A 27,597-nucleotide genomic window follows, 5' to 3' on the forward strand; every position below is an offset into this window, starting at 1 on the left:
AAAGACTCCTGGTTTTTAAAGGTGAGCATGTTATGCTCATACGTTTTAAATACCAAGATCACATTTATTAACTTTATATTATAGTTTGTCCAGAAGTTATTGTAAGTTGTGTATCTTTGAAATATGTTCCAGTCGCTCTGGTGTTCTGAAATGTTGCATTTCTCTAGAAATAATAGCTCTCGTGCACTAAAGCAAAATAACACAAACCAGGAAAAAAAAAAAAGTGAGCAGCAAATTCTTCCACCACGGGCTGATCCCCTGGCCCGCCCCTGACTCTGGCTGGAGGACCACGGGTTTTCAACCTCTGGTTGAGCTTCTCCTTCAGCATTTAGAGTTGACCTGGAAGTCTACCTAAGAGAGGTCTCAGTGGCTCTCTGCATGTGACGTCGTCCTCCTTCCCTCCCTTCTTCCTTCCCAGTGCTGGGGGTGACACCCCAGGCCTCATCACGCTGGGCGAGCGCTTGACCACTGCTCTGCGTCCCCAGTCACGGTCTTGCTCAAATGCTGCATTGAGCTCCCACAGCAGTGAGGATCCTGTGCCATATCCCAGTCAGGTGTGCTCCCGTCTGCGTCCCTGAGTACAGGCGATGCCCAAGGGAACCCCACAAGGAGGGCTCAGCCCCACTCTCCCATCTGGCGGGTAGGGCCAGAGGTTCAGAAAGCCACAGAGTCCCACCACCTGGCTCCATGCTCACCATCTTGCCTGAGTGCCCTAAAAGGCAGAGTCAAGAAAGGTGACTGGAGGACCCTGGCCCCGGAGTCCTCAAGGAAACTCGGCAGGCCCAGGCCTGGCTAGCTCTGGCTACACGGCTGGGCAGACATCGGGAGGAACCCACCACCTCCAAGGAGGGGCCCAGCTGGGGATGCGTCTGGGGACACAAGGATCTTTGGTTGTTGTTGTCATCTGTGGTGGCAGCTGGTGGCTTTTGGGATCAGCCTTGCCCCTTGGATCACTGGTTGGTTGGCTGATCCTCACGTATATACATGGCTTTGTGCCACACCAAGGCACACACTCGGCTACTGCCCTCTGTGGGACACGGGCTCCCTGCTAACCTGCTCTGTCACCACTTCTGGCTCCTGGCTCTGCCACTCGCCTTTTGACCTTGGGCAAGTTACTTACTACTCTGCCTCAGCTTCTTCACTTGTGAAATGAAGTGATATCAAAGTTTTTCTCCGGAGAGTTAAAGGAGATAATGTCAGTAGCATCTAGCACTGAGTAAAGCACCTGAGAAGAGCCACTGCCACCTGCCATTATTGCTATCATCATGACTCTGTCCAGCCATGCTCCGTATGTGTCCCACTTCCCAGGCTCCTGAAAGTGTCTGAGTTCTGGTTTTAGTTTTTAAATTAATTATTTTAATTATAATTTTTAAATCTGTGCATCATACCTGTACCTAGCAGTGGGATTTTTGTATGCACTTGTAATATCGGTACATGTAACAATATGACGATGGACCTCGGTCAGTCTCGCTCCCCAGCTCCTCCCTGTTAAAATGTCTGATCAGCCACACTGCTGCCCCTCCATCTCCTGCACCTCTCTCTGAGCCGCACACCCAGCCCCGTATTCACTTCTGATCCCCATCATAACTTGCAAGTAAGGTGAATTTATTTCTATTATACAAATGCTAATAAAACTAAGGCCTACAAAGGCCAAGGACAGTCCCCTGGTCACACAGCTGGAGAAGGTCCAAGCCGAAACCACAGGGAAAACAGGTCTGCCTGCAGGTTCTCCCCAGCATCTAGACGCTCTTCAGAAGTGGGGACACTTGGCAGTCCTGACCTTCATTCCAGTGTGGCAAATAAGGGGACGAGGCTTGCCCCTTTGGATGAGAGCTGGGCCTACATTTGTCACAGTCCTCACTCCTCCCTTTTGCTGCTGGGTCGCTGAGACTGGGGTCAGCAGCCCCTCATGAGTTTGTGCGAGTGTCTCCCGTGGTGCAGAAGTCGGCTCTCTATGCTTCATCCCTAGCATCTGTCTGCAGGGAGGCACAAAGAAGGGGAGTCACACCTGAACCGGGAGAATGTGTGTTTTTCTGCAAAAGTGAAGGCTGTCTGCTCCTGTTCTCCAGGCACTGGGCTGTCCTGACTCTCCTAGCACCAAATCCATAGGTGGATAAGCTTCTGCCTCAAGGTCAAAACAAGCACGCATCCCTGGTATGAACTGGGAAGGACATCTCCTGGCAGGTGATGGGTGCTATTTGGCTGGGTCCCCAAGGTCCATGGAGTGCTGGACCACAGTGACAGCTCAGAGTGCTCTGCATTGCCCACAGGTACAGACCAGTCCCTGGGGCTGTGGCCAGGGTGGTACTGTGGGCAGGGAGAGGAGGGGCCAGAGCAGCACCAATGAGATGTGACGCTGCCCAGGGCCTAGGAGGGGTCTGTCCTCCCTGTCCACAGGGTGCCGACGGGTGGGGTACAGAGAGCAGAAAAACAATAAGGAGTCATAGCCAATTCCCATTATGAATGGCAGTCACATTCTGCAAAGTCACCAGGTCCCCTGAATTAGCAAACACAGAGCTGTGGCTCCCGGGGAAACACAGGGTCAGGTCCTAGGAGGCCTTGCCCACGGCATTTCATCAACTCATCAATAGGAGACTTGCTTCATGAGTGTTTCTGCTTAAAGACACCTTATTTAATATGTTATTGATTCATTAACATTGAACTTGCAGCCCGCAGCAACGTGTCTCCTGCCTGAACGGAAGACGTTCCCCAACACACGCATTTCCTCCCCAGGCCCAGCACAGGCTTCTCAGGCTGAGCACAAACTTGCGAATTATGTGGCCCTGAATAAACCGCAAAGGGACACTTGTTTACAACACGAGGGCTGAACACAGCTGGCACACCAGCTTTCGACATCAGCGGGGGACGTGTGTAGGGTGACTGAGTTCTCCCCTGCAGTGGACTCCATGCATGGCCAAGAGTGGCCTTGAAAGCAGGAACAGTCTCGATTGTGGAGCTACATAAATTCTAGCCAGCAGGTGGGTTTGCAAATATGTACTCTGAATAATGAGGACGGACTGTGTTTCCCTTGCTTTGGAAACAGACCCAAATTCTGGGGCCAAGGGAGATGGAATAGGGGGTGGGGAAAAAGGGTGTCAAAGGGAAGACAGTCTTGGAATCAGACAGCAGAGACCATCTCTGTGCTGGCTTCCTCTGCTGGGGCACCCAGGAAGGGAGGAGGAGGGAAGGAAGCCCAAACTCACACTAGTGTGACTGTAGGTGGATCCAAATTTAAGTACCAGTTCTGATATGTGTTTGATGTGTGGTCTTAGAGAAGTCACTGAATCTCTCTGAACCGCAGTTCCATGACCTAAATGAAGGGGACTGTGAAGCTAGCACAAGATGGGTGAGTAAGGACCAAATGACCAATGCATGTCCGACAGGCTCAGAACAGGTACCCTAATAGCATGGGGTACCTTTGTGACTTTGTTACCTTTGTGACTTGGCCCCACTTAGGCAGGGAAAGGGTATAACAGAGAAGCAAATAAAACGTGTCCTCTGACTGAGCCCAGGCTCTGGTCAGACCCAGGGACCCCCAGACTAAAAACCAGTGTGAGCACAGCTGACAGCCTTCCCACCATGTGCCTGGAGATGGAGACACCTCGACTCCACCTACCAGCTGGCCGCGAGCTGTCCACTTGTCAGAATGGTGAGTGGCTGTGCCGGGATGCCACACTCCATCGCTGGTCCTCACCCGGGGCCCAGCTCTTGGGGTAGTGAATGTGGGGTGGGGTAGGGCTGAGCAGAGGGGCAGTGGGGTCAGGGATGCTGTGGGCGCACGCTTATGGCAGCATGTGACCATGAGACACAGCCACATTTCATTTTGGCCGTGTCTGTCTGTCCTGTAGCCCAGCACAGGCCAGGGCCGGGGTCAGCAGGAGGCTGGGAGGGGCTGCAGCGGGCAAGGGGCCCCAGCACCCTGGCTTCTGCTCTGTCTGAACAAGACCCTGGTCAGGGAGTGTGATGGCTGCCCGGCTCCTGAAGTTCACTTACATTTTCCGCAGGTTAGGCAACTTCTTAAAGATGCCCGTGGCCTCTAGAACAGATATCTCGTTGTCGTTCAGTCTCCTGCAGGGAAGCAAGAGGGCAAGGGGGTGGGTCAGCTGGGGTGAGGCGCCTCCTTCACGCCCTCTGCTCGGCTCCCTGCATGGCTTTGACTGGGCCCCGACCTCGCATTCAGCTAGGGCCCCCAGAGCCATGGGACTTGGCAACTGGGCAGCCGCAGAGCGCGGCAGGAGAGGGAGCATACTGAAGGCCTCCTCCTCTGCAGGAAACCCCTTCAACCTGGGTGGAGAGGCCTTCTGGAATATTCTCATGGGCATCCATGAGAATATTCAATTGCCAAGTGTCTGCCTTCATTTTGTGGGTACCTTCATTTTGTGGGAACCTTCATTTTGTGGGTACCAGTGGCAACCTAGAACACACCGGGAGGCTTTTACAGCACCTCACCAAGCTGCTAAGCTCCTTCCTGAGCACTGTAAACGCGGGCAGCCCTGAGGCTCCATGCCCAACATTCCTGCTGGCTCAGGGAGAGCAGTGAGCAGCGAGGCTGGACCTTCCACGTCCTGTGGGGATTCTGGAAGTCAAAGAGAATGACATGATCCCAGCCCTGCCTTCACTATTTACCCAGGGCCTGCCCTGGGCAAGGACTCAAGATGAAACTCCGTGCTTCTCTCCTTCTTACTCTTCCCAGAGGATGCCCTCGTTCTAGAGCTAGGAAACGGCCTCAGACACGAGAAGCAGCTGGCTGATTTCAGGAAGACTGCAGGGAGCAGGTGTCAGGCTCAGGTCCCTCAGCCCCATGGGCTGCACCTTTGCCTTACTAAGGTATGAATTTGAGCTCTTCCTTTTTTTTTTTTTTTTTGATAAACCAATATAGCCCTCCAGTAGCATGGCAAACAGGAAGGTCAGCTATATCTAATCATTCTAGTAGTTTTCTTGCTTTATTACAGTTTTTAGTTTAATCCCAATCTTCCTGGTGGCATTATCAGCTCCCCAGGGCCAGCAGAGGCTGTCTGCCTGCTCTGCTCACTGAAGATGGACCTGGGCATCATAGTTGAGACCAGCACGGCCGGGGCCTGGCTTCCCCTGAGTGCTCAGGATGCATTTATAGAATGCATAAATGGATCTTCCTGATTGAGAGCGAGCCGTCCGTGCATGGCCAGGTGTCTGCCTTGGCTTGTTATGCAGAGGATGCCCAAGGAGTAGCCCTGCAACTAAGCCAGAGGGGGCCACCTCCAGGAGACCCTGCCGTGGGCTGGTGGAGGGTGACTGGGGTGCAAGGGGAGGGGAGGGTGTTCACACGCAGGGTGGGACTTACAGGTCCGTGGCATATTCGGGGATGTGGCTCGGGATGCGGGCCAGCTTCTGGTTGGAGCAGTCCACAATGGTGCCCTCACAGCGGCACTTCTCGGGGCACACGAGGTCCATGAAGCACTCGCTGCTCAACCGGCTGCGGTAGTCCTCGGAGCCTGGGCGGGGCCAAAGAGGGGCGTCAGCGTCATGGGTTCCCTCGCAGAGGGCCTGAGGTTGTCCATAGTGGGGGAGGGGAGACAAACCAGCCCCATGAGTTGAGGCGCATGTGGGGGTCACACAACAGACACGGCATCACCGTCGTTGGTGGGCTCCGCAGGGCGCCCTGCCCCGTCCCTGCCACTTTTCCTGTGATCTTTGAAACTCTTCTCTTTCATCCTTAGGGAAACCAGGCTCAAGATCCGGGGCTCTTATGCTTTTGTGGGCCAGGGACCTGTCTGAGAAGCTGAAGAAAGTCATGGACCTTCTGCTCAGAGAAATACTGCAGGCTGCATGGGTAGAGAATCCAGCCTCCAGTTTGAGGGAGGCTCCCTGCTCCATGAAGCCTACCACCCACAGAAGCTCTAACTGTTCCTCATGACCCAAGCAGAAGAGATTTTGCTAGGGCTTCTGTGGGGCTCCCTCAGGGCTGGGAATAAGGCAAGGGAAGAAGTGCAAACTCAGTTGTCTTTTGGGGCTTGACAATAATGAAATGAACAGAGGAAGACAAATCTGTGGTCCTAAGTGACCACTGACATAGGGCCTCAGTACTGGCAAGACAGTACTTCAGGCCACCACTGAAGCAGGTGGGGGTTTGGAGCCCACGACGCTCATGATTGGGAATTTGGCTCTGAGTTGCCCAATGTTTCTTTTCCTTTTTATTTAATTTTTCCTCAAGAGAAACCAGGTATTTAAAAAATATTGGTATTGAATTCAAGTTTGAAACATTGTGAAATAAGCATTTGAGGGTCGGCTCTGACCTCTGTCTTCGAGACTAAGTCCTATTTAACTATAGTGCAAGGGCAGTTCCCATGAGTTAAAAGTTGGAGCTAAGATTTATTTTTTCAAAATTGCATTTCTCTCAAGGTCATGGCAAGGATCCTGCTCTCAGCCTCATACCAAGGAGACTGACAGTCTGATGTCTCTGAGAGGTGCCCTGGGGAGCAGCCGGCAGACCTCAGTGAGCACATGAATTATGCTGGCGGTAATGGGGGTCTCCTGTTCTCCTATCAGACGGGAGTTCCTTGCTGACCAGGTCTTTTCATTCTCTCACCCCACATGCTGCAGTAGCACCAAGCTAGGCAAACAGGGACTCGGTCCACATGGGCCCATGCATGTAGGATGCCTCCAGCACCCGAGTGTCCTGTGTGCATTTCTGAAGTGTCTCAGAGTGTGGATGTGGCTTGTTGGCAGAGCCAGCTGAGCAACACCTTGGTGATCTTATCTGTGACCTTATGGGGCACTAGTAGTCTGTAGGTTTCAGCAGCAGAGGGCATCAGCTTGGCCAGGCTTTGCTGTGAATTAGCCTGAGCCTCTCCACAGGTGAAGTGCAGTCAAATAGCTGCTCCTGCCTCACCCGGGTTGGTATGAGGCTGAGAGCAGGATCCAGGAAGTGGAGCCTCTCTGGGAGAGGCAGGTGGAGTGTGGGTGCTTGTGGTTCTACTTCTGCTCCCTTCTCTGCCACCTGGCATGTCACAGGCCACTGATGTCAGGGGACTGATGTACGAGCTGTTACTTGGCCAGAGCCAGGCAGTCTTCTCTGAGCTTGGGTGATCCCATGGAAGCCCTGCAATACCCCGAGTTTCCATTTTATAGATGAGGAGACTGAGGCCTACAGGGTACTATGTGCATGGTGAAGGGATGAACCCAGATCGGCTGCTGCCAGGGGCCATGGAACCAGCACAGTGCATCACCACAGAAGTGCTTTTAGACCAGAGCTTCATCCTGTGCCTCTGGGAAGGATACACAGTCAGACGTGGTGGTGGGGGTGGCATGTGGGATTCTGCTCTGGTGGGCTACAGTCAGGCAGAAGGCAGGTGTCTCCCTCCCGGGGTTCCCTCCCTTCCTACTACCTCCCTGTGGTAATTGCTGATGGGGGATGAACCTGGTGGTCTCTGCTTTGAAAGCAGGGAGCCAGAAACCTGGCTGTGTCCTCCGTTCTTCCTTTGCTTTCTACCCATCCCCACTTCATCCAGCTTCCTACCCCCAGGCTCATGTGAACGGAATGGAGGCCTGTGTCCTTGTGATTTAGATGGCTTCCTGGCCCAGTGTATAATGCGCATCTCCTGCCTGTGGCTTGCCGACATCGTCCCACTGAACCCCGACACCTGGGCAGGCCATTCTCACCCCGACACGTGGGCAGGCCGGGTTGGGTGAGTTTCATTTGTGAACCCTTTTGAGGCCCACAGGGTTCTTCCCGCTCTTGTGCCCTGCTGGTGGGTCCACGTGGCAACGGTGTGCAGGGGCGAGTTTGCGTCTGTTTTCCCTTCGCAATGTGTCTACAACAGGATCCTTGCAGAGCTGAGGACCCTGCCTGCCGATCACAGGCAGAAAGACAGGAGGGGACACGGTTTGCTCTTCAACAGGAAGAGCCTGAAGATGTGGCTGGCTGGGGACAGCCGCCTGTTAAGTGCATTTTCGTTTTAATCAAGGTGAGAGCGGCCATGGTTAGCGGGAATCGCTCTCAGTGGTACAGTTAGATTATAATGGCGGACCTCTGCGGTGGAGCCGCTGACCCATCTTAATGAAATGATTTTGCAATTAGATTCGATGGACTAATGTGGTCTTTCTAGCATTTCTCCCCCTGCTGTTTTTGTTATTGCCCTGGTTTGCAATAATGAGGGGTTTGGAGAGTGATATTTCACAGGAGCCAGAAATGTTCATAACGGTGTAATGTACATAACCAAAAAAGTGGGTTCCCCAGTCCCAGCCAGCCCGAAATGCCACCTCCATCACTTCATATTTCATTACCGAAACTACCCAGGGCTTCTCGGAGCCATTTGTTATGCCTAATGCTCATAACTACCCAAAAGTATTTTTAACTTTTCCAGAGCTTTAAAAGTCAATTTCAATCTCAATGCATATTTTTCACTGCCAGAAATACTTAGTAGGAGGGAACCAGCAGAATCAGGCAGCTGCTTCTCTCTTTGGGGCGGTTCAGACAGGAGAGATCTCGGAGGATCCATAAAACTCAACAGGAGAGATCTCGGAGGGCCATAAAACTCAACCCTGGCTGAGGTGCGCCCTGGGAGTGCTGACGTCATCTGGCATTGTCCCTGCTCCTGCCCCTGCACCTGCCCCCGCACCACTCCTCCCCTTTTGTGAGCAGCTCAAGACGATGACACTTGGTAGTGATCACAGAGAAGCTTTAATAGACAGGGTGGGGTGAAAGTGGACGTCTACAGCACGAGACTTTACTAGGAATCCGGCCTCTGGCCCCCTCCTGGGAGGGACGCATGTGACATGTGAGGGGCCTGGGACTGGGCAGCAAGAGCTCCTATTCTTTGGATAGATTGGCTGGGCTGATTAGGGGCAAATAGCAGTCCCAGGTGGATTGGAAGTCACCAGAACATCATTATCTGATCAGCAGGGATCTGCCAACTGCTGTGGTCAGGGCTTTCCTCTGTCCCCAGTAGCCCTCTGATTAGTGGAATGAGGAAAAGGAGGAAGAGGGCAGAAAGAGGAACTGGGGGAGCATGATGGCCTTTTCAGTAGCTTGGAGAGGAAGTGGTATGGACAGGGGGGCTGCGAGTGTGAGTGGGTCAGAGGAGCGTTGGCAGGCACACAGACGTCCACGCACAGGCAAGGCTGGGACCCGACCCCAGGGGCCGGAAGACGCTACCTGGGTTAGCAGGAGTTTGGCCAGCAGTTGTGCAGTGAGGTGTCCTAAGCTGTCCCCACTGGATCTAGTATGAGTGCATCCAGGGCTGGAAGCAGAGAAGCTCATGGTCATGAGCTTGGCGGGAGGGCACAGTATGGATCCACTACCCAAGCCTGGCTCCTGGCATGGTGGGGCAGTGGCAGGGAACTCAGAATTGTCGCTCCATAAGGGAGGAAAGGTGTCCCAGGCTTGAGAGATCCTGGCATGTTCCTGCTGGAGAGGCTGAGCCATTTAATTCCTCCTTACTCAAGTTACTGCTGATAACAGATGTAAGCTTGGAAGGGAATGTCTGAGAAAACTTTCAGCTCCCTATGGATTCAAGCCAGGGATTGAAATGTTTTCTAATTCAAGGTAACAGGGATGTACTCAGCCAGGAAGGCTGAGGGTAGAAGGGGCAGAGCTCAGCCAGATGGAGTCAGTTACTTAGTGATGGGGCCAGTTAGCCAGCCTCTCTCAGCCTCAACAGCCTTACCTGTACAATGGGACTCGGTGATGTAAAACATCACCAGGCCTGGCCTATTGCAAGCACCCAGTATGTGTTAAAAAATTCAGAGAGGCGAGCAGGATGCCCCATTAGTCATCAATGGTAGGAACTGGCTCTGCAGGGCAACCGGAGGGAGACATGATGAGAGTCCTAGACTTTGATGGGAGCCCAGCTCCTGAGTCTAAGCCAGGGTGTGGGTCCCACCTTAGCTCTCTCTCATGGGATGCAACAGAGACTAGGAACCAACAACACAATCTTGTTTACACTGGGTCAAGGATGTATCAGGAAGATCCCTCTTTAGGGTCAGAGTCAGCAGGTGTCTGCACAGCCCACCTGGCCCTGAGTGAGCATCAGATGAGGAGCCCAGCATATCTGCATGAACTGTGCTTGAAGTTCAAGGAAACAGATAGGACTTGAGGTCTAATGGGGATCAGGGCCAAAGTGTTCATGAGGAGCAGGAGTCAAGTTTAGAAGGAATCATGGTGAAGTTCAAGGTCTCAGATTCATGCCAGCTTCACCCATTCACAAGCTCACACTCATCTCACATGAAGAGGATTCCAATGGAGGTGGTAAGGGTCATGGGCAGGATGGACTCCCCTTTGGGTTAGCTGCTGCATGGGGAAATGACCTTGGGCTGGGATTCTCCCATGAGCCACAGCTCAAACCTAGCTATTACCCATGGCTGGCATCTACACTAGATTTGGGGGATGGTGCCTCCATTTGGGGTAGAGATATGGCTGCAGGTTGTGGGTTGGCCCCATGTGCTTCTCCAAACCCATTTCACCCTGCTGCATCTGAATCCTCAGAGACTCCCACCCTCCTTCCTTTTGAGTCAAGATGGGGAGAGGGGTCTGGCAGGTGGGCTGTGGTGTCCAGAGCAGAGGAGGAGTGTCCGGCGGCGGCGGTGGCGGGCCATGCTGCAGGAGAGCGCGGTGCTTTCCGCGGTGCTTGACAGAACCATGTTCCGTTTCCATCGTTCCACCACATGGTTAGATCAAGCACAAAGGAAAGCCCCACGGCCACTGGTCAGAGTCAAGGTCAGGAAGCAGCATCAGAGAGAGGACAGGAGCGCTCAGAGGAAGCAGCGTGGAGAAGCGGAAGCCGGAGCAGGCCCCCACTGCGCGTGATTAGTACCAGGAGCGGAGTTCCACTGGAACGCTTCTGAAGGCCCTGCTGCCCTGTGCCCCGCCCCAGGGGACACACAGCAGGAAGGAGGACAACAGGTGGGAAGCCATCAGACACCTTCTCAGAGGCATCAGGGCAGAAGGAACCCCTCCCCAGGGGGTGGAGAACATCCAGACAGCTGTGGTCACATCGTGGGCCTTAGCGGAGCATCTGACCTCCATTCTGCACCTCACCACTGGATAAGAATCAACTTAGCAAAGCATCTCCTGAGAGCTTTGCCACACAGGGCCAATCCCAAGGGCTGATGGTGCCATCTGCTGTCTACTACCCCTTAAATACAGAGACATCCACAGTTCCTGGGGGTCTAGCAAAGCAGATGCTCTTCTGCAGGAAAAAGCCCCTGTGACATCCCATTACTCAGGGGTCTCCTCAACATCCTCAGGGTCCCCAGAAGCCCTCGGCTGACAGCTGTGCATTCCATACCACTGGGGGTTTGGTGGAGGAGGTATGGGTATCAAAGGAGACACATCTTCCTACCCAGAGAGATGTGAAGCCAATGGGGCCTTGAGTTTGGCACCAAGAAAACTACAATCACCATGGTCTGAGGCACCAACTGTCACAGAGATAGTGGCAGGTGAATGGAGAGTGGCTCCTGACTAAAGGGCCTCTCAAACCAAGAGAAGGAAGGACGGGGGAACCAGTCACTCAGCTGGTTCTAGGGTCCTTTTGGATTCCCTGGCCTCCTCCTTGGCTGGGAGTCATGGCAGTGGTAGGAAGGCTAGCGAGCCATGATCCTGGAGGCCAAGGAGCCAGACGAGGGTGCCCAGTCCATATTCCCATCTGTGGCAGAGCAGGGGAACTTCTCATGAGCCTGCTGACCTGGGACTTCTCCATTGGACTGGAGAGGTGCAAACACTGATGAGACTGGTGCTCTCCCTGCCTAACCTCGGACAGGAGGGACAGTCGCCATTCCTCCACAGCGTGTTGGGGACTGGGTTTCTTGTCAAGCTATTCTCAGCACCTTGACAGGGCATAGGTGGTCTACAATGGGGGGCCAGTTAGAAAGAGGCCACCTCAGCCAGAGCCAGCCCCTCTGCCTTTCTAAGCCCTTGCATCTGTAATCTGGACTTCACCCCATGTTGACATGCACACTCCAGGGCTCTGTGGACACTCTGCTTCTCAGATTTTGTCTTGGAGTTTGATCAGTATCGCGGCAGGGGAAATCTACCCCATTCATGCATCCCGCCCTAAAATCTCCCTTTCCTCGTCTTTGGCTTCCTCCTCCAAAAGGAAATGAAGGGACCTGGAAATATACTATCAAGAATCTTCCTAGTGTATCAGAAATCCTGGGTTCCAGACCTTGCCCTGAAATTACACCCTATACCTTTGACAGGGCTTTGGAGCTGTGTGGTCCCCAACTTCTTCATCTTTAGAACAGACTGGATGTTCTCTGAGGTCCCTATGATGTCTGGCTGTTTGCCACTTTGGGACACATGCCCTCCCTCTGGGCTTTTCTTCTCTTTCTCCCTCTCTTTTGGTGCTGGGCCCATGGCCTTGCCCATCAAGGCATTGTTCTGCCTGAGCCACACCCCAGCCTGCACTTTCCATCATGAGAGCTTCTTCTCACACAAAGCAGGGAGCAAGACAGACAGCTCCTTCAACTGGCAAGTGCTCCCAGGATGGGCCAGGGTCGTGCAGCCAGACAGTGCCTGTGCAGGACTTAATCTGATGGTCAGATTGCCCCAGTCAACAGCACCCACCCCGATCTCCTGCCCAGGGCGAAGGCTGCAGCTGATACAGAGAGGCAGAGTCCAGCAGCTGGGGAACCAGACGCCCTGCTAAGGAGGGCTTTAAGTGCGGCAGGAGCAGCCCTCAAATTGGCTGCTAATTACATCAGCTGTCTTTTCAAGGGGGTGTTTTAGGGGAAAGTAAAATGCAGAGTTATTATCTGTCAACTCCACTATGTGTCACCTGCCCCCCTTCCTCCTGCTGGAGCTTCCTGGAAACACAGAGCTTTAGGTCCATGGTTTCTGCCTCCCCCAGGGCCAGGGCAGGACTGGGTCCTGGTGTTTCTCAAAGCCCAGGCCCTTGGAGCTCAGCGGTAGCTCTCACTACCTCTTCCCTGCAGCTATGCAACATAAAAGCACATGTCATGCTAGACGTCAAGCTCGCGATGGCTACAAACATCTCTACCCTGTAGGGAGAAGCTTTCTGTGTAGTATTGTTTTTTAAAGAAATAATGATATTTTAGTCAAGGTCAACCGAGAACCCTGCCCCGTCTCCCTGTCTATGTCTGTTTACAGTCCCCCCCACCCACACAGGAGAGGAGCAAAGGCAGGAAGGCAGACAGGCGGGCAGATGCAGGGCCGGAGTGAACCTTGTTGTTCTAGGTCCCCTTTCTCTTCCTTTTTCTCCTCCTAGCTCTTTCTGTACCTGCCATCCCTAACTTGCTGTCCCCAATCCCCACCCACAGCCATTCCTAGGTCATTCCCAAGGCTGTGGGAGGGGCCATCTTCAGACCCTGGCCTACTCCACCCCAGCCCTGTCACCCAGGGGCTTGATGTCACCTAGGGGCTTGGACATAGACAGGACACTCATGAGACAGGTTGGCAGATGGTCCCTCTCTTCCCCCGACTCTACAGCCCCTCTCCTTGGCTACTACTAATTGGCCGAGACAGTTAACGGGGCCCTGGGCAGGTGGAGGCAGGAATAGAATGAGGAAAGGCCCTGGGGAAGGACCAGGTGACAGTTCTATCCTCAAAAGTTCCTTCCCAGAGATGCGTGGGCCCAGAAAAGAACCTAAGGACAGAGTTCAGGGTGGAGTGGGACCATGAGGTCAGGGGAGGGGCAGCTTTTGACCTCCTTCCCAAATGCTCCTTCTGTCCCAGACGCTGGGTGCCAGTGGGAAGAGCCAGCAGATCTGGGGTCCACTCCTGCCTCTGTGGTGGCTGACTGTGGCCTCGGCCTGGGGTGCCCTTTCACTCTGAGCCCTTGACTCCTCTGCCCTGGCACAGGGACCTGCCTGCTGCCCTCACAGGACTATGGGAAGGAGCCAATCAACTGGAAGCATCCAACATGGTGCTCCTCAGAGATGGAGGGTCCATCTGGTAATTACCATCATTATCCTGAGGAAGGCCCGTTGGTACCAACTCTTCACACTGCCACCACGTCCCTGAGGCCTCTAGGCCCTCTTGAGGCATTTGATTCTCCCAAGAAATGTAAAATCAAAGAGCTCCAGTTCACCCTGGAGACTGGGATCACAGAACTTGACTCAGAGGACAAGAACGTGGTGCTGCCTGCTGGTCTTCTCTGTTGACCCGTTCCCTCAATGGCACCCTCCCTGATTACCAGAAGATGCTCAGGGCAGCGGGGAAGCAGGGCCCTGGCTGAAGCCAGCCTGTGCGCACCACCCGCCTCAGTCCCTCGACTGTCAGTCACCTACCCCAGGAGCAGAGGCTGGGCAGTGATCTTTTCCAGTAGAAAAGAACATGGATGCCAGTCATTTTAACTGCCTGCTCCTCTAGTTCTCGGTCAAGGAGAGCTACTTCTCTTTCCAAGACTGGCTAAGACTCCCCTTGTCATTTGTCCCTGTCCTTCCTGGGTGCAGTGGGGAGAAATGTTTCTAGAACACTTGGCACAAGAGCGAGGCCGTGCTTCTCCCCAGTCTCTGCCATCCTCTCCAACATCAGGGTGCAGCTTGGAATGGATAGTGAACCTGTTTTTGAAACCCGTAATGCGCTCGGCCGCAGGGCTGTACCAAAGTCGGTCTTCCAGGGGACTTGGATTACAGAGAGCCTGCCGCCTGGCCTGGGCTACATTTATTTCTCTGTCTGCCATTTGGGAAGCAGGCTTTGGAAGCTGAAAATCCAACGTTACCCTCCTGTCAAGGACATGTGTGCAGAGGCTGTCTTGTCTCCTGGCTTTACTTAGCTCTGGGGCTCAGAGGCCGCCTGGGTTCTGTCTGCCCTGAAGCCGCCTCCCCCTCCCCTCCCCCATGCTTTGATTTTGTGTGTGTGTGTGTGTGTGTGTGTGTGTGTGTGTTTTATTTTAAATCCATAAGGTAATTGGTTTTCTGTGGGCTAACTGAATTTCCCCAATTTAATTTGCAAAGATGCTCCCCAGGAGCCATTAAGGGCTCGCTGTCCTCTAGATTGGATTACTGGCCTCTCAGGGGCTGCTGTGTTCTGAGTCAGAAAGTGGGGCCCAGCCCCCGTAACCTGATTACCTGAGCAGCGGAACTTCTTGCTCTTGATCTGGCTGATGCGCTTGTTGGCCAGCCGGCGTGGGCTGCTGCAGCGGGCCCCACTTGTCTCGATGGGGTTGTCCTGGAGGTAGTCAGCCAGCCACTTCAAGTGGCAGTCGCACACAAACGGGTTTTGGGCTAAGTGGCTGCAAGAGAGACGGGGCTGTTAATCAGGAGTGACCTGTGGCGCCTCGCTCCACCACCACCCTGACTGGCAATCGGGGCAGGGCCCTGTCCCTCGTGGCCCCAGGAGGCCTGGGGGTGCTGCTTTCAGACAGGACTCAAAGAGAGGGCCTGAGGCTGGCTGGCTGCCAGGACAGGCACAGATGCAGCTAGCATCTGGTCTGGGGAACCAACCCCCAGCTCTCCCTGCTTGGGGGCAGGACCCGCCACCGCGCATCTCTACTCTCACCCACGCCAACTCAGGCGGGCAAGCAAGTCGCAAGCTTTAGACTCTACACCTGGGCAGAATGCATTTTATTTCTCCAAGCTTGGGGACACCAGGCTCGTAAAGCAGCTGGCGTGGCGACTGGCATATGGTGGGTGTTCCAGATACAGCAGCGGGTATTGTTATTATCCTTATCATCACAGAGCGCCGGGGCCTGGCCTCCCCTGGCGCAGGGAGAGAAGCTCTGCAGAGCGCTGGACGCAGAGCGTGGCACCCGCTCGGTATTCAACAGACAGCAGCTGCTTTTGCCCTGGATGGGTTTCTGCCTCTGACTACAGGGTAATGTGTGCCAGTGACTCGTGGGGTCTTCAGGAGCCCCAGGCTCACTGCAGGCCTGGGTCCAAGCCTGAAGCTGGAGCCATTTAAAACATGGGCTGAGATCTGGACTCAGATGTGATCTACTCCCTTATAATATTTATACCCATCTGTGGTGCCCAGAATGTACTTCCCAGTGAGGAAGAAGTGTTCCCAGAGTCTTTACGAGACACTTAGTTTTGCAGGTTTCTGTTGGTAGGCAGAAATGAGTCATCAACAGGGATGACACCTGCTCAGAACATAGCAGCTGTGCTCAGCTTCTCTGCCTGGATTCAAATCCTGCCTTTTAACTAACTGTGTGACCTTGAGTAAATTACTTAACCTCTCTGTGCCTTTGTTTCCTCACATATAAACTGAGGATAATACTAGCATCTATACCCTAGGGTTACTGTGAGATGTAAACGTCTTTAAACAGGGCAAGTGCTCCTTGTGGTGATGAGCTGCCTGAGTGTCACATGGCCAGCTCCTGGTTCTCATCATTCCAGTCTCACTGACAGCCCAGTCATGCTCCGCGTGTGAGTTTGCCTCATCAGGGTGTTCTCTGCCACAGGGCACCTGGGGTTGCCAGAACCTGGCAGCATACTCACAGTGTCTGGATGGACTGCAGAGGGGCGAAGAGCCCCTTGCTGATGGTCTGCAGCTTGTTGTCGTACAGGGAGAGCAGGGTGAGGCTCTGCAGGTCCTGGAAGGTGTTTACCCGCAGGCAGTTGATCTTGTTGGCATTGAGGAGGCTGCAAACAGAAGAGGCCGTGATTCGCCAGCCCCGGTCATTATCAGCAGAGCACAGGCTGCGCCTGCAGGGGACAGGCTGCGGAGTGGCCATCGCTCATCCCTGCAGCCTTGAGCTCCTACAGCTGCTCGGGGCGAGAGAGGGAGGGCTGTGTGCCTGGCCACCCTGGCTGACCACGCCTGGGCACTTGCATGGCTTCCCCACGGAGCCTGTGTCACATGCTGCCACCTGGCACTTGCCCTTTGCTGCAGTGTTGCAGGGAGACTTGAAAGGGACCTGTGCCTTGAACTTTCTGCTTTAGAATTCTGAGCTTCCAGGAAAAGAAAAACAATCATTTGGCGCAATTATTTTAAAGCTCTAGTTGCCAGGGTTCTTTTGGATCATTGATTCCACTGGAAATCTGGTGAGAGTCACAGGTCATCCCACCAGAAAGTCCGAAGCCACGTGCAGCCTAGGGCACACACACTGCCTCTCTTGCACGTACGCAGAGGACAGATCCATGCAGCCCTGCGTGGCCTGACCCCTGCCCTCGTGCACATCATGCCAGCCCCCCTTCAGCTCCCCGGCTGCCCACTTCCTCCCTGCTCCTCAGCATCTAGCTCAGGTCCTGTGACCCTCTTTCAGCAAACTGGGCTTCTCCTCCTCCTCTGCCTTGGAGCTCAAATGTCACCTCCTCAGAGAGGCTGGCCTGACCATCTCAGCTGGGACCCCCGATGCTGCCTCTCACAGCCCCTCAGGAGTCACCTCGACTTGTGATTTTAGGGTGATTTCTTTTCTTACTTATCATTTGCCTTCAGAATAAGACTGACGGCTCCGTCGTGGCAGTGAACCCCACTGCATCTCTCCCTTAACTCTAGGTGCTTATTCTTTATCAAGAAACTCGCCCAACTCCAGGGGCAACCTTGGGGATGTCCCTCCTCCACAAGGGCACTGGTTTCCCCAGGATCAGCTTTCCCTAAACTGGGGACCCACTGTGATGCTTTTCTCTTCAGATCCTTCCCTCCACACCCGCAAAGCCTCACGGGAAGCTGCCTTCTGGGTGAGACCCTGGTGCAGTGGATGCCATAGGAGAGTTCCAGAGGCACCTGGCAAGCCAACCAAATTGGAGTGCTAAGAGTTTCCTTCTTCATCTTAGACTGGCTGGTTGTGCCCTTGAAGTCATTGTAAAATCGTCTCTCGCCCCCTCTTGTACGACAGTGGCGGGGAGGGAGGAGGAACGCTACCCAAGAGCAAAAATGGTGAATTTTTAAAATTTCGATTTTCAAGGTTGGCTTAGAGCCTCCCTGGTGGGGAATGACCCTGAGATTCCTAATGGGCTGTTGTGCCTCAGGAGTCCCTTGACAACAGAACCCAGGGGGACGGGCCTCAGCAATGGTGGGGCTGCCCCGGGGGAGCTAAGCCATGCGTGCCACCTCTCCCAGGGGTCCCTGTGCAGGAAGCAGGCAGCTGTCACATGGCAAGTGGAAGAGCTGCCTGTTTAATCTGGCTAATAATGGGCAAAGTCCCTGGGGTCCGCACAGATGTCCTCCTGCCTTGCAGTGGGAAAAGCTCACGTTTGCAGAATAGTCTCCCTGTCCTCCTCACGCCCCATGCTTCTCCCAGTAACCTGGGAAGATGGGCAGAACTACCCAGGCAAGTTGCAGGTGAGGAAACTGGAGCTGAGAGGTGGCCAGGGTTGTTCAAGGTCACGGGTGTTTCGGGCGGCCGGCTGGCTGTGGTTATGATAACCAGGTCTCCAGAGGGTTCGCTCTTTTTCTTACAATGCCTCATCCACCCAGCCCATCTGTCTCCCCTTTTGCAGCATCTTCCTCAAGAATTTCCTGTGCTTTGTGTATGAATCGTAGTCAAGGTCATGCTGTCTTGGGGATGCTTGAAGGAGGATTTCATGGAGCAGAGAAACAGGGAGAAAATCCAGAAGACCCTTTAGGGCCAAGCACTCATCAGGAATGCACCTTTCACACACACAATTTTTTGTTTTGTTTAAGGGGAAAAAAAGTGGGTGGTAAATGATTTGTTCCAAATCTTAATACTGAGGGCCTTCTGTGCGCATCACCTTGCCGGGAGATGTTGAACCACTCAGTAAAGAGACCAGGCCAGCTTCTCCGATGCATGGGAGAGCCCTCCTTGCACCATATGCAACATGCCGCACACAAATCTATGTAAAACTTGACCTTTCCTGTGTTTTAAAAGTTGGGAAATTTCAAGCAAAACACAGTCACAGACACACACACTGGATTTCTATTTTCTCTTGAAAAAATTTTCCAGAGTCTCTGGCAATGAGTCCACTGGAGGCAGCTGTGCCTCGCTGCCCCCTGTAGGAGGGACACAGGCCCTTTGCCGGACAGTGCCCACTGCTCCCTACTGGTGCCCTTCACTAGTTGACTTCACCTTCTGGCCCCGAGTAGGCATGAAGATTTGAGGCCTCAGAACTGATTCATGAGCCCGCTGCGGAGCCTGGTCCTGGGGAGTGTTAGAGCCTGGACAAGGAAATGGCCACAGGGACAGAGAAGTGACAACTCAGACCTGCCCTGGATGTCTGCCCAAACTGAAGTCAGTCCTGGCAACCTCCACACCCCTCAGGCCCAGCCAGGCTTCCTGCTCTCATCCCTGTGCTTCTTTGTCCCCTGCGGCTCCTAGATCTCCCCGCACGGGATGTCATTTCAAAGATGCAAGACATCACAAGGACCCGGGCTCGCAGAATTTCTAGGCAAAGAAAGGACAAGGTACAGAGCTCACAAAGCAGGGAGCGAAGGAAAACAGAAAAGGGCGCAGTCTCCTGGTCACTCACTCTTTCCCAGGCTGTCTGGCTCTCTTGGTGAGACGCGTGGGTGTAGGAGAGATAAAATTAAGCTGCTTATCGAGAATTAGATGCTGAGGACAGCCTTGCTGATCCCCAGCATCAGCAAGATCTAACAGCCTGTCCCTCTGCCCTCTCTTGTGTCAGGAAGCTGGCAGCGACTCATCTCAGGCGGGTTCCACCAGCGCTGAGCTATCTGGCCCATGGATGAGAGCTGGAGGGGATTTATGAGGCGCCGTGCTGCGGAGCAAACAGAAAAGCCATGGCGTGTAGAGCCCTCATCCAAAATGCTGGGGACCAGAAGTGTTCAGGGTCTTAGATATTTTTTTTCCAGATTTTGGAATGTTTGCATAAATAATAACAGACATCTTGGGGTCTAAAGTCTGAGTGCAAAACTCACTGAGGTTTCTCGTGTGCCTTTTCCATAGAGCCTGAAGGTAATTTTGCGTAGTATTTTTAGTGCTCCTCTGTATTGACTGTGACCTATCACTTGAGGTCAGGTGTGGAATTTTCCACTTGTAGTATCATTGCAGCGATCAAAAAGGTTCTGATCCTGGAGCATTTTGGCCTTTGGAACTGGACACGCTCCATCTTTGAAAAGAGCATTTGGCCTTTGGAACTGGAGACGCTTTATATTTGAAAGGTGTGCCACCTTGCCAGGAAATGTTGAACCATTCAGCAGCTCTTAGGGCCTCAACCCAGGCCTCCCTCTTTGACTGGGGGATGGATTCTTCTTTGGAGTAGGATGCCTGGGACGCTTAGGATCCCCTGGGATGCTCCATCTGTCCTGGCTCTCCCCCATGAGGAGCAGAGCTGGAACTTCTGTGTGAAATGATGATAATGACACAGACTAATCTCTAGAGCCCACATGGCTGTGTGCAGCCCTGCATTTTCCAAAGCACAGTGAACTGTTTTATTTAACCCTCATGACAGCACTATGATTATCTTCATTTTTCTGATGAAGATGCTGGGGGTCAGAGTGGTGACAGACTTGATCAAGGTCACCCTGCAGTAAGCCAAGCTCCAGCCTGGTGGACGTGGAAGCTCATCTCTCATCCACTGCCTGACGTCCATGTGTTCTCCTTTCCGTGTTCCCTGTCCCTGGGGATGTCTGTTTGGCTGGCCTTAGGATGCACCTGGCATGATTCAGGTGGATGAAGGTGTGTCAGTCTGGGAGACTCCGCTTGCCTCTTGGGAGTACAAAGGCATCAGTCCAGCTGACTGATTGGTTGGTCACCAAGCTGCCACTGACACCAGTAGCAGGCTCCGTGTCGAGTGTCTTATACTCAGGAGGATCACTAAGTGCCAGTGTGGGAGTAGACCCTGGGTTTTCAGTATGCTCTGGGCAGCCCTGGAGAGCAGGACGAGGCAGAGACAGAGCACCCTTCATCCACAAGGGCACGGTCCAGCTGGCCTTGTCCTAGGGGCTTCCTGGCATTCCAACAGGAAATGTCGGCACCTGTAGGTATCAGCCTGCTCTGCTGGAGTCCAGTGAGTCAGTGTGGGGTGTTCTGTGCTCGCAGATATCTCCAGAAGCAGAGTTTACTGTCTTCTGGGGCCATATGTTCCCAGACCTATCTCCTAAAGGAACCTCAGAGGTCATATAAATAAAAAGAGGGAGAGGCTGAGCTCATCAGGCTGGTGAGCAGCTGGGGGGCCTAACCAGCATGGTAATGCGGGATAAGCACTTGAAAGGTCAGGTACTGCCCTGGATGAATTCCATGAAGCCCCCACAGCCCTAGGTGCTGAGTGCTATCTCCATTTGACAGATGACACTTCTAGGACTCAGAGAGCCCAAGTAACTGTGCAGAGTCCCATGTGTAAGTGGTGGGTTGAAACCCATGCTATTTCACACCAACCATTATGCTACCCTGTCCTCCCTCTCATGACGGGACGGTGGGAGCCACCTAATGTTATGGGCAGAGGTGGAGGCAATGTCTTTGTGGCTCCTCCATCAGCTTACAGAACAAGAAGGGCCAACTCCCAATAGGAAGTGCAAGAGCGCTGCTGGGAGCCGGAGTACAATGCCTCCCTTCTGAAGGTATTTCTGGGTTCGCTCTGAGCCACACGGCCACCCTCTCTTTGCACAGCACTTCCGGCTTCCACATATGCTCTATGTCAAGAGGTGCTAGCACACGGCCCCTTGACCCACCAACCACGCTGCTGAGAGCATTGCCTTCAGGAAGAGCAGGGCAGGGCAGCTGCAGAGGTTCACAAAGTGGGAGATGAAGAAGGCAAGGAAATGCCTGGAGTCTGGGCCAGGAAGGGCTCTCACCACTCAAGTCCTGCTAGGGGAGTGGACTGCTAGGAGATTGGTCAGAAAAAGCCGAATAGCGGCAGCTTCTCATTCAGGGCCCAGGGAGAGATGGGCTACAGGCAGAAATGAGTCCATTCAGATCTGTAAAACGTGCCCACTGGGACCAGTCTCTTCACAAAGGCAGAAGATGGCTTGCTCATAGCCCATCCTCACTGAAGATGCCTCTGGAGCTCACAGGCCTTGGCTGCAGGGTGTGAAAAGTCCAAACATCTGGAGTCAGTTTTAATGACAGATTGCATTAAGATCATCCTGGCGGCTACAGCCATCCACATGTGGAGTTGGTGGCCCAAAGCTGTCATTCTGGGTGGTATTTATATTCTCACACCTGCCGTGGTCTGTGGAACCATTGCTGATGTTACTCTCCCTCTTTATGTAGTGTTTGTCTGAAGATGCCAAGAGCTTGTTCCAAACTCCGAAGTGCAAAGTCTTCTTAGGAAATTGGTGCCAAGAAAGAGCACACAGGCCCTTATCCAGGACAAGGGGCAAAGCTATTCCAGGAAAGGTCCTGGAAGACAGGCCCAAGAGCCTGCCAGGGGAAGCTTTGTGGACCCTTGTCCTAAAATCAGGCTGGGAGTCAGATTCTGTCTCATAGACACCGGGTGCGGGTACATGGAGAAATGAAGCTTATGGCCTTCTGGCTCCTCCAGAGGGAGAATAATGTTTAAAGAATAGGTTATAAAGTCTCTTCGTTATTAGGAAGAAAGTTCTCTGGGTATCTCTTATGCCATCTCACATGGGTGTGAAGGGTCAGTGCGGTCCCAGCTCCTCTGGCCTCCTGACCACATGGCAGGGGGCGGAGCCAGCCCTCCATTATTAATGTGCTCTCCCTCTTGTCTAGTTTTCTAGAACCAGCCCTCTGCCATCCCACATTTCTTTATCCATTAAATGTACTAAGGACCACTTTGACCTAAGAACATTGTTCTCATCCTTCTTCTAATATGGGGACTTTTTTCACCTTTAGTGACTTACTGGGCACGGGGAGGAACTCAGAGATGTCTGGAGTTATCCTATCTACAACTCTGACCCTCACCAGAACCTTCTCTTGCTGTGAAAGGGTGCTCTAGACCACATCGTGCAGCTCATGAGAGGGGCGGAGATAACTCCTTCCTTCTGTCTTGATGATGGCTGCACTGTTATTATGGGCTATGGGTTGTCAGGGTGATTCCTGAGGTGAAGGAAATAGCCAAGCCACTCGGTGGTGGCCTGTCTGAAGAACAGGACCTCCTTCTACTCCAGGGACATAGGAGGGCACATGACCATAACAGACTTTAGGTCTCCCAGGCTTTCCTTGGAATACACCAGGCTCATGAGAGGGAAAAGCCCCTCTCAGGGACACGCCACCAAGTGGGTCTGTTTCCACTGTGGGAGGGATTCTCTCATCCCAACCCAGCCATTTCCATGAACAAGGGCTCCCCAATTGCCTCCCATGGGGCTCAGGGCACACCCCTCCCCAGGAGGATGACAGTAACCCAGGTCAGGTTCCCACAGACAGCAGCCCAGGGTAGAAACTGAGGCACAATAAGAGGAATGGATCAATGAATGGTTCAGCAGCAGCTTCTTCTGGGCTTGAGCCAGTGGGAATTCCTTTTCTGCATTTGGCAAAACTGGCTCTGCATACCTGCCCGTGTCTGGGTCAGAAGAGGTCTCTGGAAGGATGTTTTGTGGGTCAGGGTATGGACTCTAGAGTCAGACTGCCCAGGTTCCAATCCTGGCTCCCTCCATGCTGAGTGACCATGCCAGGTTACTGAACCCTCAGTTTCCCCCTCTGTAAAATGGGGCTTTTGTTAATGCCTTCCTCTTAGTATTGTAAAGATTAAATAAGATGAGGGGCATGAAATTGTCCAGCACAGGTCCTGGAGTGTATCAGGAATTCAATAATAGCTACTCCTATGATCGGGAGCAAGAGGGAGTGGTTCGTGTGAAACAGCTGGTGGGGGAAAGTGAGCTATATGGAGTGAGGTTTTGTTCACTGCTCTGGAACTGCCATGTTGCTTGGCAAACTCCAAGAGCCTCAAACGGTTTTGTCTGCCTTCCAAGAAGACGGAACAACAGGTGGGGTTGCCTTAATTTATTCTAGCCCAAAGACAGCCTGGTTCAGTGTCAAACCTCCCGGCGCAGGTGGAAAAGCTTCCACCTCAGTGGCCACCCTCCGCCCTGGTGGGTGACTCCCCTGGGCACGCCATGTAATCAGTGGGCACTGAATGAATGCTCTGCATTCCCTGGGGAAAGCTGTGACAGCACAGCTTGCAGCTGTCCATCAGAGGCGGGAACGACAGCTCAGTGCCATGCTGACCACTTTCCCTGCTTTGGGCCTGGTTCTAGCCTCTGAGCTGTGAGGTGAGGGACCCGAGGGCATGCCAGCTTACCCCCACTCAAGGCCACCATCTCCTCAGATGTCCCAGGAGCCCAGGAGCCTAGGAGCCTCGGGGCGGGGAGGGAACAGAAGAGATGGGGTTAGGAGCGACTGCCCATGAGCCATGCTGCTCTAACTGTGGGTTGGGACATATCCACGTGGGGTGTTTCAGTTCTAAATGTCCTTCCTGTTGTCCAAATGGGCACCCAGGTCACTTCCTAGCAGCCTGTTTTAAGGGGGGAAGATGATAGATTATCTTGCATCCCCCAAAGTCAATAAACGTTGGTGGTATTAAACAACAGATATGTGTTCATACCGTGAATGCCTGCAGGAAACGAGCATGTGTAGGAGTAATTACAGGCAGACATGGTGGCTATTTCCAAACATCTGAAGACAATGACAACAGACTTTTGAGTTTCCCAGAAGCCAGAACAAAGGTTTAGTGTAAGAAAGCACTTTCTAACTTCTAGATACGCAGTGAGCACTTATCACAGAAACCATCTGCAAAAAGTTGACAGGAGGATTTGTCAGAGAAGGCAAGGGAGGGACTCTGCACCAGCCAGCTGGGAGGCTTGGAGTTCTGAGGTTGCTCTGAGCTCTAAGACCTTGGGACTAAACTGAAGGAGGCAGCCCTGTGGGTCTCCAGGCAGGGCATCAGTTTAGGGACACCTCCTGGATTCCCTGGCTGGTGGAAACTTGTTTGTATAGATACTTTTGCTGCAGCTGCTGAGAAACTCTGGAATATTCTACTATTAGTGTTGGCCACCTGTACACAGGAACAGGCCAAGAAAACCACCCCAGGGGGCTGGCTGGGTACATGATAGACTGGGCATTTTGGGAGAAATGGCTGAAAAGTCCAGAAAAATGGGGAGGAAGCAGGGTGGGGGGAGCACAACTAGTTCACATGCACCTACTTGTTAGCATCACAGAGAGTGCCGGAAGGGAAAGGCGACCACTTCTGTGGCACAGACAGCTCTGCTTAGTGATCCGTCAATCATTTGAGAGGTGGAGAGGGAAGAAAAAGGACAAACCTCTGACAAAAAGCTTCAAGTCAAAGGAGAGGGAATTATGGAGCCTTATCAGAGCATCTCTGGTCTACCAGGAGAAATCCAATCACGCTGGCTGAACGCAGAGTCAGATCTAATCAGGACCTGCTCTCCAGCTGCTCAGCAGCAGGTCAAAACCAACAGCCGCTGGTTCTTTCTGGAAAGCAAGCTGCCTGAGTTGTGTCAACTTCTGGTCTCCTTGAGACCAGGATGCTTTGTTCTTACCCCCAGCTAGTCAATGCCATCTGCTCAAAATGGTGCCACACAACTGGAGCCAACTGCCCAGCCCAGGCAAAGTCCTGCTGGTTCTAGAAACCTACTGGCATGTTAGCTTGGAGCTGAGACACACTGACTTTCTTTTAAAATATGACTGTGTGGAATCTGTGACTCATGCCATTCACTGTGCTGGGCACTGATGGCCATCCCATGCCTCCTAGTGGGTGCCAGGGCAGTTTCCTTACACACACACACACACACACACACACACACACACACACACACCTGATAAAAGGGCATCACACCAGCCTGGGGGGCTACACCCCCATATCTACCTCTAGGCAGGTGTATTATTACTCTTCTTCTGGGGCATTGATGGCTGCAGTTAGCCAGCCTGTGGTAGCAGCTATAACTCACAGCTTCTTTGCCATGAGCAGAGAACACCATCTGTGGAACTCCCAGCTCCCTGCAGAGCCCAGCCTGCCATTCTAAAAAATAGCCTTGAAGGCCCACTGAAGGCTGGGACCTCGGAATAAGAAATGCCCACACAGAGACATAAGGAATGAGACAGGAGGTGCCGAGAGACTTTCCTCTCTGGTTTTCAGCTTTGCCACACAAGCTTGATGGATCTGCTGCCCACAGACTGGCAGGGCATCTCATCCCAACCTGACTCACATCATTGTGTTGTCATAAGAGGACCTGTCCAGGGCCGAGTCTTGAAGGACATGGGAAGGGTAAGCAGTGAAGTACAAGATGGGAAAGGCTGGAGGAAAAGCCTTTGCTCATTTGCCTCCCGCCCACCTGGAGATCCAGCTTGACTCCTGGCCTGCAAACCCAAACCGCAGCCCCTCTTAACTACACATGGGAGGCAGAGAAGGCTCAGACCTCTTCCTCACTGCCCGTGACTATAAAAGGAAGATGTAGTCACACACACCTAACTATCTGCACACCCTGCAAACACACCATGTGCTATTAGGAAGGCTGGGAGCTTCTGAGCCACATGGCCATGCAAATTCTATTCTACTCTTCCCCATCTATTTTGCTGTGTGACTAAAGGGGAGCCATTGACCTCTCTGAGACTTGGTATTCTCCACTGCTCACAGGATATTTGAGATCAGTTTGAAGCCAGATTTAAAGTTAGGTAGTCAGTGTAGTTAGGTAAATCGGGTCTAATACCGAGTGAAATCTAAAATGGAGGCCATGCTGGGAATGACTCAGGGAAAACACAGGACAATTCATGGAATGTTAATGAAGTCCTGAAGAGGCCCTAGGCCAAAGTCCACCTGGAAGAAGTATTAATGAATAGCCCCCAGCAGATTTGGAGATAGCCCATCACCAAGAAGTGATAATGAAGTCCTTCCTGCTCAGACTACTTCTTTGGCCCACCTGTGTCCCACCCCTCAGGCCTTCCCACCTACATTCCATCACTGAAAGAACTATAAAAAGGGGAGACAACTGCACTTCCACGGATTCCACCTTTTGGGTCCCCTTCTTCCTCCGGGAGAAGTCTTTTCTTCTGCCCTTTAATAAATTTCTAATTTCTACTCTGACCTTGCCTCGGCGTGTGCTTCTTTGGTGTTATTCTTCAACATCGGGGAGCAAGAACTCGTCACCGGTCAACAGCGGTAACAAGTTCCCAATACCAGTAGGAATTATGACAGTCACAGAGCAGATACGCGCACATATGACAACCCCATACAGTCCCACGCCCACACTACCACATGTAGATGCAACAGCAGTCTAATTACAAGCCAGAGATGACTCGCCTTCATCATAAAATCTTAAAATATAAGCTGAATTCCTTTCCTTCCTTCTCCATATCAGAGTTCAATTATCTTCTTCAAACACTTAAGCTCAGATGACCAGCATGAAATAATGCAAATAAATAATCCAGAGCTTAACATTCAAGGCAACAAATCTTCCTTTAAATTAAATAAACTCTTCCCCACTCAGCCATAGCTTACACAGATAGTCACACCGGTGACTGATTACGCTCCTCTCTAATTATTTCAGCCCACACCCATCCTTCTCCAAGGCTGCATGTCTACAGCAGCTCTGCTTTGGCTTCCATATCAGAATTTGGCCTGTGAATGTTTTAGTTCTCTCAATTCTTAGCTTCCCTCTGCAAGATACCTCCTCTGGGAAGATCCAACTCTTTCTTACTTTCTAGCCCCAAACTTGTGGTTAGGAACTTGTGCCTGGGTCTGTCTTGTGCACATTGACCTTAGCATCCCTCTGCCAACTCCCTGGCTCTCCATTCACTAAAGAGGGGAATGGAGGTGAGGAACGGGCAGCTCAGGAGTCTTTCCTTACGGTGCACAAAGGCAAAAGAACTCTCGAGAGCACGGCTC

At 52.8% G+C, this 27,597-nt stretch overlaps 1 protein-coding gene across 1 annotated transcript in view; it reads right to left on the reverse strand.

Moving 5' to 3' along the window:
• Slit3 (slit guidance ligand 3) overlaps positions 1-27,597 on the reverse strand; it is a 562,044-nt gene that overhangs the window by 67,533 nt on the left and 466,914 nt on the right. Inside the window, exons 13-16 of the mRNA XM_077797769.1 lie at positions 16,375-16,518; positions 15,007-15,170; positions 5,321-5,471; positions 3,994-4,068 (exon numbers count right to left, since the gene is read on the reverse strand). Of these exons, the coding sequence (XP_077653895.1) occupies positions 3,994-4,068; positions 5,321-5,471; positions 15,007-15,170; positions 16,375-16,518 (534 nt within the window). The remainder of the gene's footprint in view (positions 1-3,993; positions 4,069-5,320; positions 5,472-15,006; positions 15,171-16,374; positions 16,519-27,597) is intronic.

Source organism: Urocitellus parryii, chromosome 1, assembly GCF_045843805.1.
Source record: "Urocitellus parryii isolate mUroPar1 chromosome 1, mUroPar1.hap1, whole genome shotgun sequence".
NCBI lineage: Eukaryota > Metazoa > Chordata > Mammalia > Rodentia > Sciuridae > Urocitellus > Urocitellus parryii.